This window comes from Cyprinodon tularosa, unplaced genomic scaffold (assembly GCF_016077235.1).
Source record: "Cyprinodon tularosa strain WSP-4 unplaced genomic scaffold, ASM1607723v1 ctg168, whole genome shotgun sequence".
Classification (NCBI taxonomy): domain Eukaryota; kingdom Metazoa; phylum Chordata; class Actinopteri; order Cyprinodontiformes; family Cyprinodontidae; genus Cyprinodon; species Cyprinodon tularosa.
Window position 1 is genome coordinate 672,501 of NW_024038513.1, and position 26,820 is coordinate 699,320.

The 26,820-nt window shown below is 39.2% G+C and overlaps 1 protein-coding gene across 1 annotated transcript in view; it reads left to right on the forward strand.

The window, feature by feature from the left end:
• kcnv1 (potassium voltage-gated channel modifier subfamily V member 1) overlaps positions 1 to 26,820 on the forward strand; it is a 40,109-nt gene extending 13,289 nt beyond the window's left edge. The window contains exons 2-4 of the mRNA XM_038281155.1: positions 9,267 to 9,591; positions 16,797 to 17,464; positions 26,173 to 26,820. Coding sequence (XP_038137083.1) covers positions 9,267 to 9,591; positions 16,797 to 17,464; positions 26,173 to 26,699 — 1,520 coding nt within the window. The 3' untranslated portion in view covers positions 26,700 to 26,820. The remainder of the gene's footprint in view (positions 1 to 9,266; positions 9,592 to 16,796; positions 17,465 to 26,172) is intronic.

The following is a 26,820-nucleotide window of genomic DNA, read 5'->3' on the forward strand; positions in this document are numbered from 1 at the left end:
GGGGGTTTTTTTTTTTTTAAAAAAGGGGGGGGGGGGGGGGTTTTTGAAAAAAAAGGGGGGTTTTTAAAAAAAAAAAAAAAAATGAATGCCTGAAAAAAAATGAATGAATGGGGTTTTTTTTTAAAAAAAAAAAAAAAAAAAATGAATGGGAAAAAAAAAAAGGGGAAAAAAAATGGAATGAATTAAAAGGGTTTTTTTAAAAAAAAAAAAAAAGGAAAGAAAAAAAAAAAGGGGAAAAGAATGAAAAAAAAAAAATTAAAAAAAAGGGGGGGGGGAATGAATTTTAAAAGGGGGGGGAAAAAAAAAAAAAAAATGAAAGAAGGAAAAAAAGGGGGGGAAAAAAAAAAAAAAAAAGGGGAAAAAAAAAAATGAATGAAAAAAAATTTAAAATTTAAAAAATTTTGAAAAAAGGGTTTTTTTTCCCCTTTTTTTTTTAAAAAAAAAAAAAAAAAATTTGGGGGGAATTAATTTAATGGAAAAAAAAAAGGGGGGGAAAAAAAAAAAAAAAAATTTTAAAAAAAATGAATGAAAGAAAAAAATTTTAAAAAAAAAAAAAAAAAAAATTTTAAAAATAAAAAAAATTTAATAAAGGTTAAATGAATGAATTTAAAAAAAAGGGTTTTTTTAAAAAAAAAAAATGAATTTGAATGAATGAATGAATGGAAAGAATTAAAAAAATTAAAAGAAAAATTTTTTTAAAAAAAATTTTTTTTTTAAAAAAAAAAAAAAAAAAAAACCTTTAAAAAAAAGGGGTTAAAAAAAAAAAGGGGGGGGAAAGAATGAATGTGAATGAATGAATGGGGGAAAAAAAAGGGGGGGGGAAAAAAAAAAAGGGAAAAAAAATTTTAAAAAAAAGGAAAAAAAAAAAAATTTTGGGGGGGTTTTTTTAAGGGGATGAATTTGAATTAAAAAAAAAAAAATTTAAAAAAAAAAATTTAAGGGGGGAATTTTGGGGGGAAAAAAAAAAAAAAAAAAAAAAAAAATGAAAAAAAAAAAAGGGGGGAAAAATTTTTAAAAGGGGGTTTTTTTGGGAAAAAATGAATGAAAGGGAAAATTTTTTAAAAAAAGGGGGAAAAATTTTTAAAAAAAAGAAAGAATGAAAAAAAAAAAAATGAAAATGGAAAGAAAAAAATTTTTAAAAAAAAAAAAAAAAAATTAAGGAAAAATGAAGGAAAAAAAAAAATTTAATGAAAAAAAAAAATGAAAAAATGGAAAATTTTAAAAAAAGAAAAAAAAAAAAAAAAAAAAAAGGGGGGTTTTTTTGGGGGGGGAATAAAAAAATTTTTAATGAAATGAATGAATGAATTAACCCTTTTAATGAATGAATGAAAAAAAAAAAACCGGAATAAAAAAATTTTTTTTTGGGGAAAAAAAAAGGGGGGGGGGAATTTAAAAGGAAAGGGAAAAAAAAAAAAATGAAAATGAAATTTTAATTTTTTTTAAAAAAAAAAAAAAAAAAAAAAAAAAAGAAAAATAAAAAAAAATTTTTTTTTTAAAAAAAAAAAAAATGTTAAAAAAATGAAAGGGGGGGGAAAAAAAAAAAAAGAGAAAATTTAATGGTTTTAAAAGAATGAAGGGGAAAAATGAAATTTAAAAAGGGGGGAAAAGAAAAAAAAAAATTTTTTTTTTTGGGGGGGAATTTTGAATGAATTTAATGAATGAAAGGGAAAAATGAAAAAAAATTTTAATGGGGGAAAAAAATGGAAAGAATTTTTAAAAAAAGGGGAAAAAAGAATGAATGAATTTAAAGAATTTTTAAAAAAAAAAAAAAAATGAATGAAAAAAATGAATGGAATTTAAAAGAAAGAATGAATGGTTAAAATGAATGAAAGGGTTTTTAAAAAAAAAGGGGAAAAAAAATTTTTTTAAAATGAATGAATGCCGGGGGTGAATTTTTTTAAAAAAAAAAAAAAAAAAAAAAAAAAAAAAAAAAATTTTTTTTAAAAAAAAAAGAATTTAATGATGAAAAAAAATGAATGGGAAAAAAATTAAAAAAAAAAAATTTTAAAAAGAAAAAATAAAAAAAAAATGCCCTGAATGAATGGAAAAATGAAAAAAAAAGGGGAAAAAGAAAAAAGGAAAAAAATGATGAATGAAGGGTGAATTTAAAAAAAAAAATTTTTTTAATGAAAGAAAAAAAAAAAATTTTTTTTTTTAAAAAAAAAAAAAAAAAAAAATTTAAAAAAAATTTAAAAAGGAAAGGGAAAATTTAATTTTTTAATGAAAAAAAAAAAAAAATGAAAAATGGGAAAAATGAAAATGAAATGGAAAATGAATGGAAATTTAAAAAAAATGAATGAAAAATTTTTGGGGGAAAAAAAAAGGGGGGGAAAAAAAAAAAAAAAAAAAAAAAAAAAAAAAAAAAAAAATTTTTTTAAAGGGGGGTTTTTTAATGGAAAAATTTTTTAAAAAAAAAATTTTTAAAAATTTAATTAAAAAAATGAAAGGGAAAAATTTTAAAAAAAAAAAAATTTTTAAAAAAAAAAAAATAAAAAAAAAAAGGGGAAAAAAAAATTTAAAAAAGGGGTGAATGGAATGGAAAAGAAAAAAAAAAAAAAATTTTTTTGAATGAAAAAAAAAGAAAAAATTTTTTTTTGAAAAATTTTTTTTAAAAATTTTTAAAAAAGGAAAGAATTAAATGAAAAAAAAAAAGGGGGGGTTTTTGGGGGGGGGAAAAAAAAAAAAAAAAAAAAAAAAAAAAAAAAAAAAGGGGGAAAAAAAAAAAAGGGGGGTTTTTTAAAAAGAATGGAAAAAGAATTAAAGAATGAATGAATGGAAAAAAAGGAAAAATTAATGAAAAATGTTTAAAGGAAAAAAAAAATTTTTTTTTTTTGGGGGGTGAAAAAATTTTTTTTAATTAAACCCCCCAAAAAAAATTAAAAAAAAAAGGGGGGTGGCCCCCCAAAAAAAAAAAAAAAATTTTTTTTTGTGAAAAATTTTGGGGGCCCCCCCGGGGTTTTTGGGGGGGGTTTTTTTTTTTTTTTTGGGGGGAAAAAAAAATTTTTTTTTAAAAAATCCCAAAAAAAATAAAAATTTAAAAATAAAAAAAAAAATAAAATAAAAATTTTTAAAAAAAAAAAAAAATATAAAATAAAAAAATTAAAAATAAAAATTTAAAAAAAATAAAAATAAAAAAAAAAATAAAAAAAAAAAAAAAAAAAAAAAAAAAAAAAAAAAAAAAAAAATTTTTAAAAACCCCCTTTTTAAAAAAAAAAATAAAAAAAAAAAAAAAAAAAAAAAAAATTTTTTTTTTAAAAAAAAAAACCCTTAAAAAAAATTTCCCCTAACCCTTTAAAAAAAAAACCCCCCCCTTTAAAAAATTTAAAAATAAAAAATTTTTTTAAAAAAAAAAAAAAAAATTTTTTTAAAAAAATTTTTTTAAAAAAAAAAAAAAAAAAAAAAAAATAAAAAATTTAAAATAAACCCTTAAAAATTTTTAAAAAAAATATAAATAAACCCCTTTTTTTAAAAAAAATTTTTAAAAAAAAAAAATAAAAATAAAAAATAAAAATTTTTTTAAAAAAAATAAAAACCCCCCCCCATTTTAAAAAAAAATTTTTAAAAAAAAAAAAAAACCCCCCCCCCCCCCCTTTTTTTTTAAAAATTTTAAAAAAAAAAAATTTTAAAAAAAAAAATTTTAAAACCCCCTTTTTTTCCCCCCCCCCCCCCCCCCAAAAAAAACCCCCCCCCCCAAAAATTTTTAACCTTCCCAAAAAAAAAAACCCCCCCCCCCTCCATCCATTTCCCCCAAATAAAATTTTAAAATTTTCCCCCCCCCTTTTTTTAAAAAACCCCCCCCCAAAAACCCTTTTAAAAATTTCCCCAAAAAAACCCCAAATTTTTTTTCCCCCCCAAAAATTTTTTTTTTTTAACCCCCAAAACCAAATTTTTCCCCCTTTAAACCCCCCCCAAACCCCCCCAAAAAACCCCCCCCCAACCCCAAAACCCCAAAAAACCCCCCCCCCCCCCCTTAAAAAAATTTCCCCCCAAAAAAACCAAAACCCCGGGGGGAAAAAACCCCCCCCCTTTTAATTTAATTTTAACCCCAAAAAAAAAAAAAAACCCCCTTTTTTAAAAAAAAAACCCCCCCCCCTTTTTCCCCCCCCCATTAAAAAAACCCCCCTTTTTAATTTACCAAAAATTTTTCCCTTTTTTTTTAAAAAAATTTCCAAAATTTAAAATTTTTATTTAAAAACCTTAAAAAAAAAATTAAAAAAATTTTTAAAAAATTTTTTTTTTAAAATTTTGGGAAAATTTTCCCCTAAATTTTTTTTTTTAAAAGAAAATTTTTTAAATTTTTTTTGGGTTTTTTTTTTTTGTTTTTGGGGGTTTTTTTCCGTTTAAAAAAATTTTAAAATTTTTGGGGGTTTTGGGGAAAAAAAAGGGGGGAAAAAAAGGGGGGGGGGTTTGGGGGGGGGGTTTTTCCCCCCAAAAAAAAGGGAAAAAAAATTTTTTAAAAAAAAACCCCCTTTTTTAAAAAAAAAGGGGGGGGAAAAAAAATGGGGGGAATTTGGGTTAAAAGGGGGGCCCCCCGGGGGGGGTTTTTTTTTCTTTTTTAAAAAAAAAAAAAAAAAAAAATTTTTTTTTAAAAAAAAAAGGGGGGTATCCAGAAAATGTTATAAGGGTGGCCAGGCATTAACCAAAGTACACTGAGGGGGGGGCGAAAGTGGATAGGCGCCAGAAGCTCAGGGTCAATCTACACTGTTCCAACGTAAAAAATGAACAAGGAAAATATCCATATTTTCTAAATAAAGACAAACTAAACTTTCCCACAGCCTTTGCTAACAAATAGACGCATATATTTAAACATCCATGCTTGAGGTGTGAGTTCTGGAGCAAACATCTTCTCCATTGTCATTACTTACCTACTTTATCAATAATCGTTCCACATAAAATGTATATTTACAAGTACTAATATCTACATAACGTAAATTTCTCCACTGTGAGTTCAATAAATGTATATTTTAACAAATTTTTAAGATTATCTTTGATTTAACGGAATCTCTTTACCACATAAGACTAAATCTAGTTCTGAAAAGAGCAGGAATTCTGTACTTATCATCTTTAATGTCAGTATATTGATGTGTATAATTAACCAGTGTTTTTGTTTTCAAGTAAATATGAATATATGAAACATTTTAATGAGTATTACTGCTTCCACCTTCTGTATTACAGGGGGAAAAAATGGTAGGGGTGGCAAATGATTGGCTAAGGGTGGCCATGGCCCCCATCTAGCTCTGCCCCTGCAGAGAGCTTCATACTAGAAAAGGAATGAATGATCACAGGAATAGCACCCATTCATTAATTAGGAACGGCTGAAATGCTACAGCAGGCAGAGCTTGTAGAAGTAGGACAGGGCCGGCGGCTCGGCTCTTTGTGTTTCTGTCCTTCGCTTTGATTCGCTGCTGCTGCCGCTGGGTCTCAGAGGAGGGGAAGTGAGGAGACTAGGAAAGGAGATGTGATGAAATAACCAGAACAGGAGGAAGCTCATGGAGAGGAGACAGGAAATGCTCTGATATGGTTGGGTCCAACAGGAAGCGTTTATTCAAAGGAACTGAAATCATTTAGCAGAAACATCTCCTCCGCTGAGGCCTCCAATCCCTGAAAGCACATGGAGGAGATGAAGCGTGAGGAGACACAGGTGTGACGAGTCAACCCATGTTTCCATCTTATAGGAGCTCCCAGTTCCAGTGGCGGCTGGTGGAGTTTTCTCCGGGGTGTTGGGCTGTAACTTCAAAATAAACGTAAACCAAAACCCAATTACATGTATGCTACGGTATCACAGCAGTACATTTGCATGAATACGAACAACACAAAACATTATAGAATTTATAATAAAAGAATTTCTATACAATTATTTGGGCTGAACAGTGGGGCAGTGGGTAGCGCTGCTGCCTTGCAGCAAGAAGGTTCCAGGTTAGATTCCTGGCTGTGAGTCTTTCTGCATGGAGTTTGCATGTTCTCCCTGTGCGTGCGTGAGCTCTCTCCAGGTACTCCGGCTTCCTTCCAAAGTCCCAGAACATGACATCTCTAAATCCTCCTTACCCTCCTGCTACACTGTGACAGGGAGCACTAAAGATTAAGCATGATGGAAATTGGATGGATATAAAATTTATAAAAGTTTTTTTTTTATATCTTAAAGTTGTATGGAAATCATATCAATATTTTCCCAAAATTTTAAAAATTTCTGTTTTAAAAGAATCCTGTCTTAAAATCTGTGTTTTTTTCGTTATCTTCTGCAGGCCAGTTAGTTCTACGTCAGCTTGAACACCTAAATTCGGCCAATCATATATCAACGGTCATCTGTCAATCAAATGTTTTTCGGTCATAGCATCTTGATTCATATGTCGCAGCTAATATACGCAACGGTTGAAACCAGAATCCTTTCCTTTCCCATTGAGTTCCGTCCCAGTGTTCACGGGGATGGACGTCTGTGTCTTCGGCAGGCGTAGAGCTAACAGAACTGGCAGCGTTGCGAGGCAAGGGCTCAAACATGTACGGCTGGAAGCCTTCTACACCAAACCAAGCTTCTGCCGCCCTGGCGTCCTCTTCCACAACATCTTCGTCCCCGCTTTCCTCCTCTAAATAAAAAATGGATGACGGAGGAGACTCATCCACGACCTCCGACACTAAACTCTCCTCCTCTTGCATGTTTCCGCTGTCCATAGCGTTCCTTGACAGCGTCGTTTCTAAGTCACCAATTTAGTGCTACTTGGTCCCAATGGAATTTCCCATTGGGAACCTGCTAGCACTAAGTTGCTAACTGGTTAGCAAGATGCTTCCGACAAACCGGCTACAATAAAACTTGCTTGCGAACCTTAACAACCAATCATATTCACTTTATTCAGTCGTGTAAAGTCGGGCACCACTCGGAAATGCAACGGTTGGAACAGCCGCTTCACTACGACTTTAATCAAGGTCAATCGGGGGAGTGGGGCGCCCTCTATTGGCCGGCCGCCGCTGCCCAACTCTCTGAGTTCTACTCTGAAAATTGCAGCTGGAGTGAAGAACCGGCAGATCCGTCAGTCACAGTGAAGCAGGATGTTTAGGTTCATGTTTTTTTATTTCAAAGAGAAAAATAATAATTTATCCCAGTTTTTTTTTATTCGTACAGAATCCAGTAGAACTTTTGTTTCATGGCTGAAGGACTCGGACCATCTGCTCTGGCAGAGCGACACTTTAAACCTGAATTATGGAACAGTAGGTGGAACTGTTTTTAATGTATGGTGAAACAGCTCAGCCAGTTGATCAGCAGTGTGCAGCAGTGGGTGAGGGCTAATGCTGGTTTCCTGTGTTCCAAAAAAAGTTAAAAAACAATCCGCTGGACTTTGTTTCCAAGTATGACATTTTTAAAAATATTTCTGAAAGTATTTAAAGTACTTTCGGAAGTTTGAATTCTGAATATGACCAGACGTTCGAATGGGGCGTTGTAGTTTAACTTCTCTTACTGGAGGCCTGGAAACAACATTTGGAAATTAATCTTTAACAAATATAAACACATCATTATTTCCTTGAGGGTTAAATAAACCAACAATAAATGGATCTAAAGTTTAGACAGGCTTTCGGCTCTTTATTGTTAGGTTGTTTGGCAGCAGAACAGAGGCTGAGGTCTTATTTCTTATTACCGTCACCCGCTGGATCAGTGGGGACCGGCAGTCTTCCTCACAACAGCACCACCCAGGATCACCTTTGCTCAGGTAAATCCAAGGATCTTTTGGCAGCTTGGCTTCTTTGTTGTCATTCTTATCCAGCCTTGACTCCTGTGAGTCAGTCAAACGGACCAGGCGGTTATTTGGACCATCAGCTCTGTCAGTATCACGTAACCAAACGCCGTCACCCTCTGCCGCACCGTTAGCTACTTAATATTTTACAGCTGATGCTCCAATAGCTCATGTGGCTCTTTATGTTCTAACTGGGTGGAACAAAAGCACATCCCCTAGTGGTGGAGAGGTGAATTACTAAAAGAGCTTCTACTCATATGTTGCATAAAAATTACCAAGATATTAAACTACAGAATTCAGATTTGCTACAGGTTTTGCTTAAACTAGCGATTATTGAGAAGGTTGAAAATCAAAAAGTTGAAAATCAAACCTAAAAGACGTTAGCCTGAAGATTTATTTATTTATTTTTTATTGTTTTGGGCCATGAGGTGTTGTTTTTTTATTTTAATAATGAAACAATAATTACCATGGCAACAAGAGGATTCATGTTAGGATTGATGTACATCGCTGGGCAATCCCATCAGTATAATTTGATGCATTTATGATGTGGAGTTAGGAAGCTGAGGCATTTCTTGCAAAATAATGAGGTTCAGATTTATTTGATGTGCTCAGTGTCCGCCATATTGGATCAGTCCATTTGCTGCACATGTCGCTATATTTAGCCACTTTTCAGACCCCTCTAGCACTTTGATCTCTAAAAAGCTCCTAGCGCCAAATCTAGAGACTTTTTTCTGCTTCTGGAGACTTTGGAGACAACATCTAAAAGCAGCGAACTCTGCTCTCCAGAGCGAGTAGATTGGTAACCCCGCCTCCTGCTCTCCTCTATCTTGTCTGCTGTCATGATTCATGCAGCTATTATTTCATCCAAATGAAAATTGGAGAACAGATAAGCAGATCATGGCTTGTCTACAGTGAAAAGAAGGACTGGGTTATTTACTTTGGCCTTTTTGGAAACACAGGAAGGAGCAATCAGCTAAGTGAGCTTAGTGCTTGGAAAAAATCTTTCATTCCTTTAGAGACAGCATGAAAAGTCAGCTGAGTACAAAACATAGAGAGGAAAACAAGAAGAAAAGGGACAAGAAGAGAGGGACACAACCTAGAACAGATAATGGATGTCTATTCTATTAACATTTCTCTATCTGTAGAATGGGTCTATTTTATGCGTTGTCTTCTCAATTCAAAGTGGCCCCTGCGTCTCTTTGCCTAGGGCCCTAAATTTCCTAAATCCGCCCATGCAGCCAGACCAACAATTCCCTTTAACGACCCCCCTTTCAGAGACATAGACAGGTATGGGGCATTGCAGGCTAACAAAAGAAGCTAAACGACCCCTATTCCTTCGTTTCTATTTGCATGTTTTCTAAACTAAAACAAGTCTTTGTTGGGCTGCTGGATAAAACCTGGAAATCAACACTATTTCTGTCATTTTAATTGAAAAAGCTTCCTAGATGGGAAGCAAAACATCTTCAAACTTGGAAGTCCAGTAGTTTATTGTTTTTTTTTAACTTTGGAATGTCATAAATTGGATGTTTTGTATTTCTCCTTCAGCTCCTCTCTCCTCCATCATGAGCCTCCCCACCACCTCCATGGCAGGGCTGGAGGTCTACGCTGACAGCGCCTCTCTGCTGTCTCTGGACTCCAGCGTTTTCTTCAGTGAGACACCGGCTTCATGCATCAGGGATCCCCTCGAGGTCTTCGTCATCAACGTCGGAGGGAGTCGGTACGTTCTGTCCCAGGAGCTGCTGGCATCCCACCCAGAGACCCGGCTTGGGAAGCTGGCCTGCTGCAGCCGTGACTCGGTCCTGGACATTTGCGATGATGCTGACTTCCTCACAAACGAGTTCTTCTTTGACAGAAACTCCCAAACTTTCCAGTAGGTGTTTTTTTCTGAATCAACTACACAAAAAGCGTCAAAGTTTGAATTTAGAAAGATTCATATTCATGCAGCTTTCAACAAGACTAAGAATTAGAACTAGAGTCATCTGGTCAGAAAATCAGATAAAGCTGAGTTTCATCTGCATAACTGGGTTTAAAAAAATAGGAATCCAACATTGGATCCTTGTTGGACTCTTTCCTCTGCAGATCTGCAAGTTGTTCAACTGTTCTAACAAGCGTTACTAAATGCTTTATTAAAGGAAAATGTTCGGCCAGCAGGAATAAACAATGGATCATTATTTATACCTAAAGCAAATAAGTTTGCAGTGATTTTATTGAATTTAGCCTTAAAGAATAATAATTTCCGTCGCCATCACTTAGTCTGGGAGCGGCCATTTTTGCCCAAACATAGTAGCCCCTCCCTCCTGCCATCTTCCAGCAGTGACGTCACGGTGCGGTAAGCCTAGCGCCATTCTCCCCGCTTTCCAAGCTAAATCAATGGGAACTACTAGACACATCTGCAATCAACAACAATTATTGAAGATTTCCAGAGGACTTCACCATTGAAATTCACCAGAGCTATAGTGAAACTGACAATGCCCACGTGCATGGCAGCTGGATGCTGGAATACATCGGGTAAAAGTGAAAAAAAGAGTTATTCCACCTTTCTGATTCCTGATCCTCCACGGACGGGTTGGTCGTTGGATCGCCAACTTGAAGAGGGAGGATTTGCCATCGAACTTCTGGCCAGAGAAAAAACCCGTAATATGTAGCCAACATTTGGAAGAAGAATGTTTTCAAGATGACTTGGATAATAGCGCGTTGTGACAAACACCAGATACAGCACTGGGACTTGATCAACAGCCGATACCGCACCGTGACGTCACAAACCAGTAGGTGGCAGTAGTGTTCTTTGACAAACATGGATGCCTCCAGTAAAGCACATTCACATGAAAATTACTCTGAATTAAAAACACTGATCATTTATTGAACAGGATGGAATCATTTCAGATTTAAAGTATTTTCAGAAGTTTGTATTCTGAACATGACCAGATTTTTCCTTTAAAAATCACCTGCAGAAATGTTCCACCTAGTGGCGATGGTGGTATATCGTTCTGAAAACATCTGATTGGGGGACCCTAATCAATTAAGCTGGGATTTTCCAGATTTCCCTGCTTAATTAAGCCTTGTCTCAGTCTCACAAAAAGAAGTAAAAAATCTGTTACCATGGTGATTTTTTTTTCAAGCAACTAGCCTCTCCTGAGGCAAACAGCCAGTCAGCATCACACCGATCAAAAACCAGTAAGTTCTTACTGTGATTTTGATATTTTTACATCTGCATATTTGTATATGTTATTACTTCCAACCATAGGGAGTGGCGGCCTAGTGGTTAGAGCCAGAGATGGGAAGTAACGAAGTACAAATACTTCGTTACTGTACTCAAGTAGATTTTTCTGATATTTTTACTTTACTACTTATTTTTATGGCGACTTTTCACTTCCACTCCTTACATTTTTACACAAATATCTGTACTTTCTACTCCTTACATTTTAAAAAATTGGCTCGTTACTTTAGTTTTGAATCATTTCAATGGAGTTACCGTTATTATTTTTCACGTCATCAATACCAAATTCAATGTAATTGGATGGGAATCTACGTTGCATTTGACGCACCACTACAAGATGAATCGACAGATTCGGCGGTATTCATTGGCGGCAAATCATTGCAGCTTGGTGGCGGTGGCGTTAGCATAGTAGCATGGACGACGAGATGATTGAAAATGAACACAACGGAGATCTAGTCCTATTGGCAGACATCCATTTAAAATGTAGGCAACGGCATGAAAAAAGTGGTTTCTACTTTTACTTTTATACTTTAAGTACATTTACAAGCCTGTACTTTGTTACTTTTACTTGAGTAAAGAAGTTTAATCAGTACTTCCACTTTTACCAGAGTATTTTTTAACACAAGTATCTCTACTTTTACTCAAGTACAGAAAGTGAGTACTTTTGCCATCTCTGGTAGAGCATTGCTCTTGGGTTTCAGAGATTCTGAGTTCAAATCCCACACTGCTATTCACACAATCAATATGTGGACATTATAGTTTCTTGATGAGACGGATTATTTTTATACATTTAGTTGGCGACGATGAGCACCAGTTATGAAGATGCCATGTTGTTTTCAAGAGCTATGATTTTACAAACGTATTCATGTGCAATTATAATTTTATTTAATGGAAATTAGCTATATGATGTATTTTATATTGAGAAAATCTTTAAATTCAAAAGTAGCAGAATTTCAGCATAGTTTTTTGCACATTTGTAATTGAAACACAGCAAGTCTTTGTTTTTTTCCCCCAGACTTCTGCTGTTCTAAGTTTGACAGAAAAGCCTTTAACGGACTGTTGCTGTGTTGATTGGAGAAATTGCTGATATAGAAGCAAATGTTGACCATTTATTCGGGTTATCTCCAAACATGTGTCTTCCTTTACAATGACTTGTCTGTTACATGTGCAGATTGATGGGTCCCAATTTATGGAGTGAATTTTGGTCCATTATTGTTCCAAGCCAAAAACTGGTTTTGTAATTTGAAATTTGAAAAAAAGCCATTAGGAACAAACATTTTAAAAGATTTTTTTTATTCCGAAAAAAAAGTTTTTGTGTATAACTCTTTTTCTTAGATTCTATCATTTTGATTTTATTCCTAATATATATTTTTTTCAGAGTAGATCTGTTAAAAGGTTTTCACAGGTTTTTACATTTTCACTTTTTTATTTCTGTTTTTCTGATTTAGTTTTAAAGTTAAATGTTTTTCAAATTGCATTTCACAAATGACAATCTCTTCACCCAATCCAAACACTTGCTCACACTGACCAACAAAAATGTTGCTAACGTCCAGCAGACCAATAGAAAGGAGTTTTTGCTCCTCTCTCCAGAGAAATATGTGAAAAGAATGCAATTCTTAAAGGCACACTATGCAACATTTTTCAGTTAATTAATGTGTTCCATAACGTTTTGGATGATTAAATGAGTCATTTCAGGTTGAACAAAGGTATTCTCGGCCGCCCTGGTGGTCTGTGGGGGAAATACCGCACTTGCAATTGCAGGAGCACCGACCCGCACCTACAGGCTCAGAAGTCTCGCGAGAGTCGGTCTTGCTTTACGGCGAGAACTGCTACACCCCTCAGTTAAAAGCATGCTCGTTGCTAGCACAGTGGCGATATTTGTGCAGTGCTGCTTTCACACCAGATGCAGCAAAAGCAGCAAAATCGCGTCTGCTGCTTCATTTTTACTGCTTGTACTGAATAATTTGTTGCGTTCGCCTGTCTGCTAAGCTCAAAACAACCGCGCCTGGCTTGACGGAGAAACCAGGAGAACAGCTGTGCATATTTACGACAGTGCACTTTTACTTTCGCCCTCTGGGGGGAGCCTCGCTGGAAAATCAACACCGGTTGCATAGTGTACCTTTAAAAGTCGATCCAAAAAAGACAAAAAATACAAATATATAAAAAAAAAAGTTTCTCTCAAAACCTTTTATATATAAAAATACATCCATGATGTGTTGAACCTGAACACCTCTTATTGCTTCAGATGATCTGAGATGCTGACTGCATCTTCAGCAACATGGAGCTACGGTGGCGTCATCCTTCTAAAACAGGCCATAGTTTGTTTAAGTTAAGGGGCCAACCTTTCTGCTGTCATGTATTCTCTAGATGGTCTGGCCTGTAGAACCCATGAAGCCAGGATGATGTAATCAGGCTAAGTCAAACCTGCCTTTATCTGATATGCTGGGTTCCTAAATTCAGCCTCAGTGAAACAGGCCTCATGTGTGCCAGCTTTTGTTTTGCTCTTTCTGCTGTCAGCAGCCATCTGTTTGTTCAGACAACAGCTTCTCAGCCTAAAGGCAGGAAGAAAAGCTGTAAGCTGATCGGCAGCTGGAGGAGCTCAGTGACAGAAACATGAGGAGAAGTGTGAATATTTCAGGCTGCTGGTGTTTCTTTGAGCACATCTCCTGTCATGTTCAACCTTTCAGATCTGCTGAAGGTTGCGCTCAGACTTCATGAAAGGAACCGATCATATTTCCTCACAGTTCAGAACTAGAGAGGCTCAGACTGGGTCTACCTCCACTGGAGAAGATGTGGTTCCTGCTAAGCTAAAATGATTTTGGGAACCATAGAGAAGAAAAATGGTTGACATCCTTCAGGAACTGATGCTGAGATAGTCGCCTTCCCAACTGAACATGAGCTTGACTCCACCTTCATCCAAACAGGAGTTCTGCTTAAAGCAGGATTTCTGTTGACAGTTTCAATCAGCTGGATTCGACTGATAAGAAAGATGAACGGAAGCCCTTAGAACCTCCTCCAACAGCAAAATAATCTCCCCAGCAGCAGAACCTTTTCAATCATCAGTAGAACCTCCTACATCATTAGTAGGACTCCCTTAATCAGAAGTACAACCTCCTTCAACAGCAGTGAAACCTCCTCTGGAAGCAGTAGAATCTCCTCCAACAGCAGTAGAACCTTGTCCAAAAGCAGTAGAACCTCCCCCGGCACCAGTAGAACCTCCTCTAGAACAAGTAGACCCTCCTCCAACGGCAGTAGAACCTCCTCCAAAATCAGTAAAACCTCTTCCACCATCAGTAGAACCTCCTCCAAAAGTGGTAAAACCTCCTCTAGAAGCAGTAGAACCTCCCCCAGCACCAGTAGAACCTCCTCCAGCACCAGTACAACCTCCTCCAGCACCAGTACAACCTCCTCCAACAGCAGTAGAACCTCATCCAACATCAGAGGAACCTCCTCCAGCAGCAGTAGAACCTCCTCCAACAGCAGTAGAACCTCGTCCAACATCAGAGGAACCTCCTCCAGCACCAGTACAACCTCCTCCAACAGCAGTAGAACCTCGTCCAACATCAGAGGAACCTCCTCCAGCAGCAGTAGAACCTTCTTCAAACAGCAGTAGAAGCTCGTCCAACAGCAGTAGAACCTCCTCCAGCAGCAGTAGAACCACCTCTAGGAGCAGCAGAACCTCCCACAGCACCAGTAGAACCTCCTCTAGAACAAGTAGACCCTCCTCCAATAGCAGTAGAACCTCCCCCAGCACCAGTAGAACCTTCTCCAGCACCAGTACAACCTCCTCCAGCAGCAGTAGAACCTCGTCCAACAGCAGAGGAACCTCCTCCAGCAGCAGTAGAACCTCGTCCAACAGCAGAGGAACCTCCTCCAGCAGCAGTAGAACCTTCTTCAAACAGCAGTAGAACCTCGTCCAACAGCAGTAGAACCTCCTCCAGCAGCAGTAGAACCACCTCTAGGAGCAGCAGAACCTCCCACAGCACCAGTAGAACCTCCTCTAGAACAAGTAGACCCTCCTCCAATAGCAGTAGAACCTCCCCCAGCACCAGTAGAACCTTCTCCAGCACCAGTACAACCTCCTCCAGCAGCAGTAGAACCTCGTCCAACAGCAGAGGAACCTCCTCCAGCAGCAGTAGAACCTCGTCCAACAGCAGAGGAACCTCCTCCAGCAGCAGTAGAACCTTCTTCAAACAGCAGTAGAACCTCGTCCAACAGCAGTAGAACCTCCTCCAGCAGCACTAGAACCTTCTCCAAAAGCAGTAGAACCTCCTCCAGCAGCAGTAGAACCACCTCTAGGAGCAGCAGAACCTCCCACAGCACCAGTAGAACCTCCTCTAGAACAAGTAGACCCTCCTCCAACAGCAGTAGAACCTCCTCCAGCACCAGTACAACCTCCTCCAGCAGCAGTAGAACCTTCTTCAAACAGCAGTAGAACCTCGTCCAACAGCAGTAGAACCTCCTCCAGCAGCAGTAGAACCACCTCTAGGAGCAGCAGAACCTCCCACAGCACCAGTAGAACCTCCTCTAGAACAAGTAGACCCTCCTCCAATAGCAGTAGAACCTCCCCCAGCACCAGTAGAACCTTCTCCAGCACCAGTACAACCTCCTCCAGCAGCAGTAGAACCTCGTCCAACAGCAGAGGAACCTCCTCCAGCAGCAGTAGAACCTCGTCCAACAGCAGAGGAACCTCCTCCAGCAGCAGTAGAACCTTCTTCAAACAGCAGTAGAACCTCGTCCAACAGCAGTAGAACCTCCTCCAGCAGCACTAGAACCTTCTCCAAAAGCAGTAGAACCTCCTCCAGCAGCAGTAGAACCACCTCTAGGAGCAGCAGAACCTCCCACAGCACCAGTAGAACCTCCTCTAGAACAAGTAGACCCTCCTCCAACAGCAGTAGAACCTCCTCCAGCACCAGTACAACCTCCTCCAGCAGCAGTAGAACCTCCTCCAACAGCAGTAGAACCTCGTCCAACAGCAGAGGAACCTCCTCCAGCAGCAGTAGAACCTTGTCCAAAAGCAGAGGAACCTCCTCCAGCAGCAGTAGAACCTCCTCCAGCAGTAGTAGAACCACCTCTAGGAGCAGCAGAACCTTCCACAACACCAGTAGAACCTCCTCTAGAACAAGTAGACCCTCCTCCAGCAGCAGTAGAACCTTCTTCAAACAGCAGTAGAACCTCGTCCAACAGCAGAGGAACCTCCTCCAGCAGCAGTAGAACCTTGTCCAAAAGCAGAGGAACCTCCTCCAGCAGCAGTAGAACCTCCTCCAGCAGCAGTAGAACCACCTCTAGGAGCAGCAGAACCTTCCACAACACCAGTAGAACCTCCTCTAGAACAAGTAGACCCTCCTCCAGCAGCAGTAGAACCTTCTTCAAACAGCAGTAGAACCTCCTCCAGCAGCAGTAGAACCACCTCTAGGAGCAGCAGAACCTCCCACAGCACCAGTCGAACCTCCTCTAGAACAAGTAGACCCTCCTCCAGCAGCAGTAGAACCTTCTTCAAACAGCAGTAGAACCTACCCCAGCAGCCTTTGGAACCTTCTTCAGCAGCAGACAGAAGTAGTACAATCTTCATTATTTTTAGCCATCCTGTTGCAGGTTTGAGGCTTTGTTTGGGATCGTGAGACCAAGCTTACCCACCAGTCTACAGATCAGTTCGTGTTCCTCTCAGTGGCAGCAGAACAAGCCCGGATAATCAGCCCTTCACGTCTGGCTGCTGGTGTTCTGGTGTTCTGATGTTCTGTCTTCAGGTCTTCACTGAGTCATTGTTTGCAGCATTGCAGAGTTTAAAATGTTGTCTCTAAAGAGTCTAAGATGGCGGAACTTTGTTTCACTTGTCTCTGTTTCTTGTCTTTCCACAGGTACGTGATGAACTTCTATCAGACGGGTCACCTTCATGTCATGGAGGAACTTTGTGAGATCTCCTTCCTTCAGGAGATCGAGTACTGGGGCATAGACGAGCTCCGTATCAACTCCTGCTGCCGGGCGCGTTACTACCGCCGGAAGGAGCAGAAGGAGTCCCTGGATGTCCACCGAGAGTTTGAGGCCAATGATGACGAGGAGGACTTTGTTGGCGCGGCTTGTCCAGGCTTTCGCCGGCGTCTCTGGGACCTTCTAGAGAAACCAGAATCATCCCGTGCAGCTCGTACCTTTGGCTCACTCTCCATCTTCTTTGTGGTGCTGTCGGTCATCAACATGGTGCTCATCTCTCTGGACTTGGAGGAGGACTTTGGTGTGAGCTGGCTGGGCATCAGTGGGCCGCGGCTGCTTGATTCTGTGGAGTACGTATGCGTCATATGGTTTACCGGTGAGCTGGTTCTACGCTTTGTGTCCGTCAGAGATAAGTGCCGGTTCAGTCGGAGCATTCCCAACATGATCGACCTGCTGGCCATCTTGCCTTTCTATGTCACGCTGGCAATGGAGAGTCTCCACGGCGGATCCACGGAGCTGGAGAACATGGGCCGAGTGGTCCAGGTGCTTCGTCTCCTCAGAACCCTGCGCATGCTCAAGCTTGGCCGACACTCCACAGGTAAACAATCGTACAGGTTCTTCCAGGCATTGGTAGAGTGATTGGTAGAGTGATTGGTAGAGTTATCCGGTAGTTCTGGGCAAAGGCGTAACAACATAGGCCCGTAAGCAACATTATCTGGGTAGGCCCCATATGAAGTACAACACGTGATAAAGGTTCGGGATACAGTGACAGTTCCATAAATCGGCCAAAAAAAAACCATTATGCAATTCTCAGCAGTATATGTTCAAGCATCACACAAAACTAGTGAGTGCGCACCTTGAATGAAACCATTGGTGACAGAGCACCACCACATGTTACAGACATCCCAAGTTTCAAAAACTCATTTCGGGGAGATGCTTATCTTTTTACCAACCATCTAATGAACTATACACAGTTATTAACATAGTAATTAAAAGTACCACTGTCTGCTTTGCTATTGGTGTCGTGTTTAAACGTCTCACCATCATGTTGAAATGTGGCATGTGTTGGGGTATAAATACGGTCCGGGGCGGTCAGTCATTTCAGGATCAGGTGGGTTTAAGAGGAATTTTTCGCACCATTACATCTGCAAAGAGACGTCCTAGTGGACAATTGAGTAGGGGGTCCACCAGGTGTCAGTGATGGGGCCCCTAAGAGGTCATGGGCCCCTAAGCAACTGCTGTCTCTGCTTATCGATATTTATTCCATTGGTTCTGGGACTAAAAGTGGACAATAAAACCTGGCTAGCACGTAATATTATTGTTATATAATGCTCATTTTAAATTAGCGAGCAAAATGTCACAGGATTACTCCCAGTCTATCCAGTTTAAGCAGTCCCCAACAATGGCAATAAGGATCAGTGGTACCATGAAGATGCTTATCAATTCACCAACTTAATCCAGCTTTGACTGATCAGGAATTCTGTGAACGCGCCCTTATTAAGGGGCGGGTTTAAGGTTGCAGACCAATCAAAATCATGAGCCCAGAATGGAGAACGCCGAGGAAAAAAAAAGTCTCAATAAAAAGTCAAAAATGGTGGCAACTCTTACTACGTTTCCTAGTGACGACAAAATGACTTGAAGAGATTTTCCATCACTTAAAAGCCTGGAAGGAGAAATTTAGTATCTTGCTGTTGTTAAACACAGTATGATTAAAAATTTGTGCCGTGCGATTTTGAAAATTGCATTTTGGTAAATTGCCATTATATTGCAAATGCAATATAATGACAGTCAGTCTCATCCCCAGATGTAACCCCATGGGAGTGAGAGGACTTGGAGGCAGATAAAATTCACAAACAGAAACATCATTTATCTGCTTATTTTGACTTTTCAATTCAATGTTTGGGCTCCAATAAAGCTGGAAGCTGATGCCACCGTTGCATCATATTAATACAGGAAGTAATCAATCTGATTGAAATCATCTTGATTTCTGAGCTGAGTCTGAACTCAGTGGGACAAAATCTGCTCTGCTTTTAAAAAGGAGAAAGTCCTCAAAGATCATTCAGCCTTAAATGTATGTCAGTCTCATACAGACTCTATTCTACATGATCTGTGCTCTACTTCAAAGAGACATTACAGACTTCTATGTATTTTTTTTTACCTGGCAGTTTACCATTATTCCCCCATGGGTGCAGCTTCAGCATAAAATCTACCCTTCCTATTTATACTGTTACAGCAAAAAAAAGAAGAATATATACATCTATATATATAGATGTATGTATTTGGGTGGTCTTCCCCCTTTTTCCTCCAAGCTGGGCTCCTCTACCAGAGGCCTGGGAGCTTGAGGGTTCTACCAGTATCTTTCCTGTTCCTAGAACTGAACCCTTCTAGACCGAGATGTCTGATGTATTTCCAGGGATCTGCTGTAACCACTCCTCCATTTGGGATGATGGTTATGGATCATCCCAAATGTCCACAAAGAACAAAATACCACAAAGAAATCCATCCAGTTGTGTAGCATGACAAAAGAACAGAATCAAACTGGTAGAGCTACTCCAAGGAGGTACCACCCCAAGTCTAGCACCCTGAGACTGGACGCCAGCCCTAAGGAAGGAGGCCGAGGACTAATGACCGTAAGAGACACTATCCAGGATGAAACATCCAAGATCCATAAGTACATCAAGGACAAGGCTCCAACAGAGGACATCCTCAGTGGATGTCTCAGACAATGGGGAGCAGAAGATGAGGTGCCAGAGACTCCTTAATGGGAGGATAAGCCCCTACAAGGGATGCATCACCGAAACATGATCGAAGCGGCAGATATCAGGCAATCCTACCGATGGCTAGACAAAGCCGGACTGAAGGACAGCATAGAGGCACTCATTATGGCTGCACAGGAGCACCAGAGCAATAGAGGAGAGCAGAGTATGGGCAGGAAACCCAAAGGTCGAAGTGGGAAACGCCTCCAAAGATGGCAGAGAATGACCGAGCCAAGATCCTGTGGGACTTCCAGATACAGACGGACTGAATGGTAATGGCAAACCAACCGGACATTGTGTCGGTGGACAAAAAGCAGAGGAAAGCCTTTATGGTTGTCATAGCGATACCAAGTGACTGCAACATCAGGAAAAACTAGAGCAGGCATCCCCAAAGTCGGTCCTGGAGGGCCGCTGTCCTGCAGGTTTTAGAGGTTTCCTTGCTCCAGCACAGCTGATTTTAATTGAAAGCTGATTAACTGCAGTCATCAAAAACAGCTGTGCTAAAGCAGGGAAACCTCGATGACCGACTTCGGGGATGCCTGAAGTAGAGAAATACCAGCGGTTCAGAGAAGAGCTGGAGAAAACCTGGAAGGTCAAGGCATCAGTGGCAGTCATGGTCATTGGGGCCCTCGGGGCAGTGACCCCCAAACTGGAGGAGTTACAGCAGATCCCAGGAAATACATCAGACATCTCGGTCCAGAAGAGTTCAGTTCTAGGAACAGCAAAGATACTGGCAGAACCCTCAACCTCCCAGGCCTCTGGTAGAGGACCTGAGCTTGGAGGAAAAAATGGAGACCGCCCAAGGTCGGGTGAGGAACAGATTTTTTTATTTGCATGAATATCTATGTATAGCTATCTATAGCTATACATAGATATGTGTGTATGTGTGTGTGTGTACTTGAGCTCCTGTTTTTAGGCCACTATCTGCTCCAAGAACAGAACCCATCATTAAAGCAACCAGGTGTGAGAATGTAGCAGAGTTGGACGTCAGCTCTGAGGTTTTTATTCCCCTGTCAGCGGATTTCACACTGCTGACGTGTGAACATCCAGGGACAGAAGAAGCAGAAGCAGCAGCTGAGATTTATCTGCCGGCGGCGTCTCTGTCCTCAGACACAAAGAAAATATTGATTCAATTTTGGCTGCAGAAAGAGAAGAGAGTGAGATTACATGTGCAAATAAAGCTGCTGCTGGAGCTTCAGACGCCGACAAGCAAGAGCTTTGATCTGAGTGATTTTAGGAAGCACTATGATCCCTGGACTCATGAATAATGAAGGAGAATCGACTGGAGAAGAGAAAAGTGGAGCAGGAATTTGAATAATGAGGGAAAAACAGGGTCCAGCTGGAGTCAGAGCTGCTCCGACTACAACTGAACGGGAAGACGTTTGGGTTTGAGATGAGATGATGGAACAGAAAGGGAAAAAAATAACAGAAAAACCAGGAGGTTTGTATGGAGAGGATTAGGGCCACTGAAAAAAAAAAGTTAACTGATTTTTAAATTGTATTTTAGTTTAATATGGGATAAAAGTTAGAATTCTGAGATTGAAGTCAGAATTCTGACTTTTTTCTCAGAATTCGGACTTTAATCTCAGAATTCTGATTTTTTCCTAAGAATTCTGACTTTAATCTCAGAATTCAGACTTTTGTCTCAGAATTCTGACTTTTTTCTCAGAATTCGGACTTTTATCTCAGAATTCTGACTTTAATCTCAGAATTCTGACTTTTTTCTCAGAATTCGGACTTTAATCTCAGAATTCGGACTTTAATCTCAGAATTCTGATTTTTTCCTAAGAATTCTGACTTTAATCTCAGAATTCAGACTTTTGTCTCAGAATTCGGACTTTAATCTCAGAATTCTGACTTTTTTCTCAGAATTCGGACTTTAATCTCAGAATTCTGACTTTTTTCTCAGAATTCTGACTTTAATCTCAGAATTCTGACTTTTTTCTCAGAATTCGGACTTTAATCTCAGAATTCTGACTTTTTTCTCAGAATTCGGACTTTAATCTCAGAATTCTGACTTTAATCTCAGAATTCTGATTTTTTCCTAAGAATTCGGACTTTAATCTCAGAATTCTGACTTTAACCTCAGAATTCTGATTTTTTCCTAAGAATTCTGACTTTAATCTCAGAATTCGGACTTTTGTCTCAGAATTCGGACTTTTTTCTCAGAATTCGGACTTTAATCTCAGAATTCTGACTTTTTTTTCAGAATTCGGACTTTAATCTCAGAATTCTGACTTTTTTCTCAGAATTCGGACTTTAATCTCAGAATTCAGACTTTTTTCTCAGAATTCGGACTTTAATCTCAGAATTCGGACTTTAATCTCAGAATTCTGATTTTTTCCTAAGAATTCTGACTTTAATCTCAGAATTCAGACTTTTGTCTCAGAATTCAGACTTTTTTCTCAGAATTCGGACTTTTATCTCAGAATTCTGACTTTAATCTCAGAATTCTGACTTTTTTCTCAGAATTCGGACTTTAATCTCAGAATTCTGACTTTTTTCTCAGAATTCGGACTTTAATCTCAGAATTCTGACTTTTTTCTCAGAATTCGGACTTTAATCTCAGAATTCTGACTTTAATCTCAGAATTCTGATTTTTTCCTAAGAATTCGGACTTTAATCTCAGAATTCTTACTTTAATCTCAGAATTCTGAATTTTTTCTAAGAATTCGGACTTTAATCTCAGAATTCTGACTTTAATCTCAGAATTCTGATTTTTTCCTAAGAATTCTGACTTTAATCTCAGAATTCGGACTTTTGTCTCAGAATTCGGACTTTTTTCTCAGAATTCGGACTTTAATCTCAGAATTCTGACTTTAATCTCAGAATTCTGACTTTTTTCTCAGAATTCGGACTTTAATCTCAGAATTCTGACTTTTTTTTTCAGAATTCGGACTTTAATCTCAGAATTCTGACTTTTTTCTCAGAATTCGGACTTTAATCTCAGAATTCAGACTTTTTTCTCAGAATTCGGACTTTAATCTCAGAATTCGGACTTTAATCTCAGAATTCGGACTTTTTTCTCAGAATTCTGACAGTTAACAAACATGTTAGCATCAAGCCATAGCCATGTCTGTTTTAGAGACTAGCTCTCTTGTTTTAATGACCTTCTGCTCCTCTATTAATGAGGGGACCCCTCGGGCACGTAAAGAGTTGCCTAATTCCGTCATTTTCCACCAATGTGTCACTGGCACTCCTAAACAACTCACATCTTTGTCAGTGAAGCTGAGTGCTCCACATCTCTTCCTTCGTGGTGTCCATCTACATTACAGTTTTTTTGGATTGCTTAAGCACGATTTTCAAAACAGGGCCCGTGTTTTCAAAACACTACACACAATTAGCACAACCACACACCCAATTAGCAAAACACTACAGATCCTTTGCATAATTAAACACTCTTGTAAAAACTCTACACTTCTGTTTACAGTTTTTTCTGAATGCTTAAGCGCTAATCGTGATTCTTGTAGCACAATTTCTAAAACTATTAATACGTATAGCAAAACCACTCACTGAGTTTGCAAAACTAAAAGCACAAACACTGCATTGCACTCAGTTTGCAATTTTGTACCACACATTTTGCAAAACTGTAGGCACAATTCACTGCACAACACTCTATTACCAAATTTCCAACACACTCCTAGTAAAATCATACACATGTATGGCTATCATTAACACTATTTTGCCAACTGTCTGGCACACTTTCACATGTGAAAACTGTTTTAGATAATTAGTTCACTTTGCAATCAGCCTAAGCACTATAAATAATAATAATTGATAATGACACCATCTTTCAAAATAGGCAATAAGCATTTCTTCATGAAGTCATGTACTTGCACGCCACAGAATAAGAATGAAACAAATTTACAGAGTTCCTTTCGAGAGAAACACAGAACAGGTAAAGCAACTGTGATATGACTATGTGCAGGTAAGCTATAGTGTCAATGGTTCTGAATTTGGAAGTGCATACTGTAGTGCTGTGCATGGGCCTGATGTGATGCATTTGTTTTGTCTTGTCCAGAGAGTGATGGAACTAGAAGCAGATGCAATGGGACATGAGCTACTTTTTGTAGATGAAGCTGGTTTTAACCTCAGTAAAACCAGGAGACGTGACAGGAACATTATTGGACATAACCAATACATAACATAACCATGTGTGCAGCTATAAGACAAAATGGTGTTGTTCACCATCATGCAACCATAGGCCCATACAGCTCTGCACACATTATTGCATTCCTGGACACCTTACATGACATGCTCACTGTTCAGAGACCAGAGCATACCCAATATGTCATCATATGGGACAATGTTGATTTCCATAGGGCTGCTTTGGTCCGCAACTGGTTTACAGACCACCCATTCTTCATGGCACTCAACCTGCCTCCATACTCTCCATTCTTAAATCCCATCGAGGAGTTCTTCTCTGCCTGGCGCTGGAAAGTGTACGACCGTCATCCTCATCAACAGGTAGCCCTTTTACAGGCAATGGAGGAGGCATGTGGAGATATTGACCAGGCATCATGTCAGGCCTGCATACGGCATTCAAGGAGATATTTTCCCCGGTGCCTTGGACTGGAGGATATCGCATGCGATGTGGACGAAATTTTGTGGCCGGACCCAGAAAGACGACATGATGTAGGCTGATTGTTTTTTTTGTTTTTTGTGAAATTACTATTTTGTGTTCTGACTTTGTCTTGGTTTTGATGAGTGTGAATAAACAGCAATACTTGAAATTTGGAACCTTATATGTTTACATGACACTATGACAAAAGTATGACCTCAAATTGACATCTGTACACAGAGAAAGAGAAAGCCAGATGTGTTTTGTATTCATACCATCAATGTGTAGTTGGCACATTGTGTGCTTAGTAGATGATGGCTTGTGTTTACTGTTTGATACGAAAACACCATTTTTACAAAGGTGTGAAGAGTTAATCTAGCTGTGTTCGCTTTTGCAAGAGAACTGCAATGTTTTGATAATTGGGTGAAAGGTTTTCTTATTTGTGTGTAGAGTTTTGCAAAAATAGCCAATAGTTACAAAAAATGTGCTTAAGCAATCAGAAAAAACTGTAAAGTCAGAATTCTGACTTTAATCTCAGAATTCTGACTTTTTTTCCCATATTAAACTGAAATAAAATTTAAAAATCAGTTAACTATTTTTTTTTTAGTGGCCCTAATCCTCTTCCGTAGGTTTGAGATTATTCAGGCTATTTAAAGAGAATTTCTTATCTTGTGATCTTTGGAGCCACAACATTGTTCTGCAACCATATTTTGCCACATTTGCTGCAAGATTCTGCATTAAGTGACCCGTTTCACAAAGCAGGTTTAACAAACTCAGACTCAAATCCTTAGTTCAGAATTGATCTCTCCTAATGTTGGAAATCCTAAGTTTTCGGTTTCAAAACAGCTGCTTTAGGTTAGTTTAATCAACTCTAAGTAGGTCCACTCAGAGTTCAGCACTTGCATGACACATATGCAGGGGTTGATGTTAAGGATTTTTACCACTTGCCCTTTGGGCAAGTGACTTTCACATTTCATTTGCCCAGAAACAATTTTTACTTGCCCAGTATAATGTTTGATAAATACAGTTCCTAATATTCATTTTTGTATATATATCAATGAAACATGTTTGTTTTTTAAATGTTTTTTGTAAACTTTGCTTTAAACTGTTGTGTGCTTGGAAAGATATAAATTGTAATGTTAAAAATCTAAAAAAAACTTGACAGGTTAAAAACTTAAGATAAATCACAAGACAGAAGTCAACGTCACAAATGAATAACTTTTATTTTAGAGTCACGGTATATGACTGGTATCTGGCGGAAAATCACACGGCTTTTCCAAATCACGCCAGAATGTGTACAAAACAACAAAAATGGCGCCAGCAACGCTTCTGGGTTGTTTTCATCAAATGTTGGTGATTTTAAAGTAATTTTGAGTGATAAAAAATTTTTTTTTTGCAATCATTGCACTTGCCCAACTACTTGCCCCGGGCGATCGGGCGATGGTTAACATCGCGCCCTGCACATATGAGAAGCCATTATCAGTAGAGCAGATTCACTTCTAGACATCCAGAATATTTGAATGATATAAAGAATGTAAATTGTTTGAAAAAGTCATTTTGACAAGAAAAAATGTACTTATGATATCAGACATATGTATTAAAACTAATAAATATCGAAACGGCCTGCCTTAGACTTTTGTAACCACAATAAGATTAGAGGGGAAACTAGATTATTGCTTGAATGGTAGATTGATGCATCTATTTAGTAGCGTTGCACCGATGCCCTTTTTTTGACCCCATTTGTTGTTACTCGTTGATACTGATTCCACCATTTTAGTGCGGTATCAGGGCCCCGCCCGATTCTGGTATCGGTGCAGCACTACTATTTAGGCAACTTGACCTTTCAGCAGGGGCGGATTTAGGAAATTCGGGGCACTAGGCAAAGGGCAGGGGTCCCTCTGAATTGAGAAAGAAACATGAACACATATTCTGTTCCTCTAAGAACATGAACAGAGAACATTCCTGATGTTTTTCTTCTCATCCATTCAGGTCTGAAGTCCCTGGGAATGACCATCGCTCAGTGCTACGAGGAAGTCGGTGTGCTGCTCCTCTTCCTCGGCGTTGGGATCTCCATCTTTGCCACGGTGGTCTTCGCTCTGGAGCACGACCTTCCGGCCACCACCTTCACCAGCGTTCCCGCTGCCTGGTGGTGGGCCACCACCTCCATGACCACGGTGGGCTATGGGGACATCCGGCCTGACACGGCGCTGGGCAAAGTTCTGGCCTTCGTCTGCATCCTGTCCGGAATCCTGATCCTGGCGCTGCCCATCGCCATCATCAACGACCGCTTCTCCGCCTGCTACTTCACCCTGAAGGTGAAGGAGGCGGCGCTGCGGCACGGAGAGATGCTGAAGAGGCTGGCCCGGGGCTCGGTGGGGGAGGCGGGGCCAACGGGAGTGGTGGGAGGAGTCAACCTGAGGGACGCCTACGCCCGCAGCGTGCTGGAGATGCTGAGGCTGCAGGGCCGAGAGAGGGCCAGCACCCGCAGCAGCGGAGGGGACGAGCTGTGGTTCTAGAGCCATGACTGGCCCCGAGCGCAGAGGAGGGGCCACAGAGAGTCGGGGGACTTAGAGAGACAGGGTAAGGAGAGAGTCAGGGGCCACACAACGACGGAAAAACATGGAGACAGGGGCCACA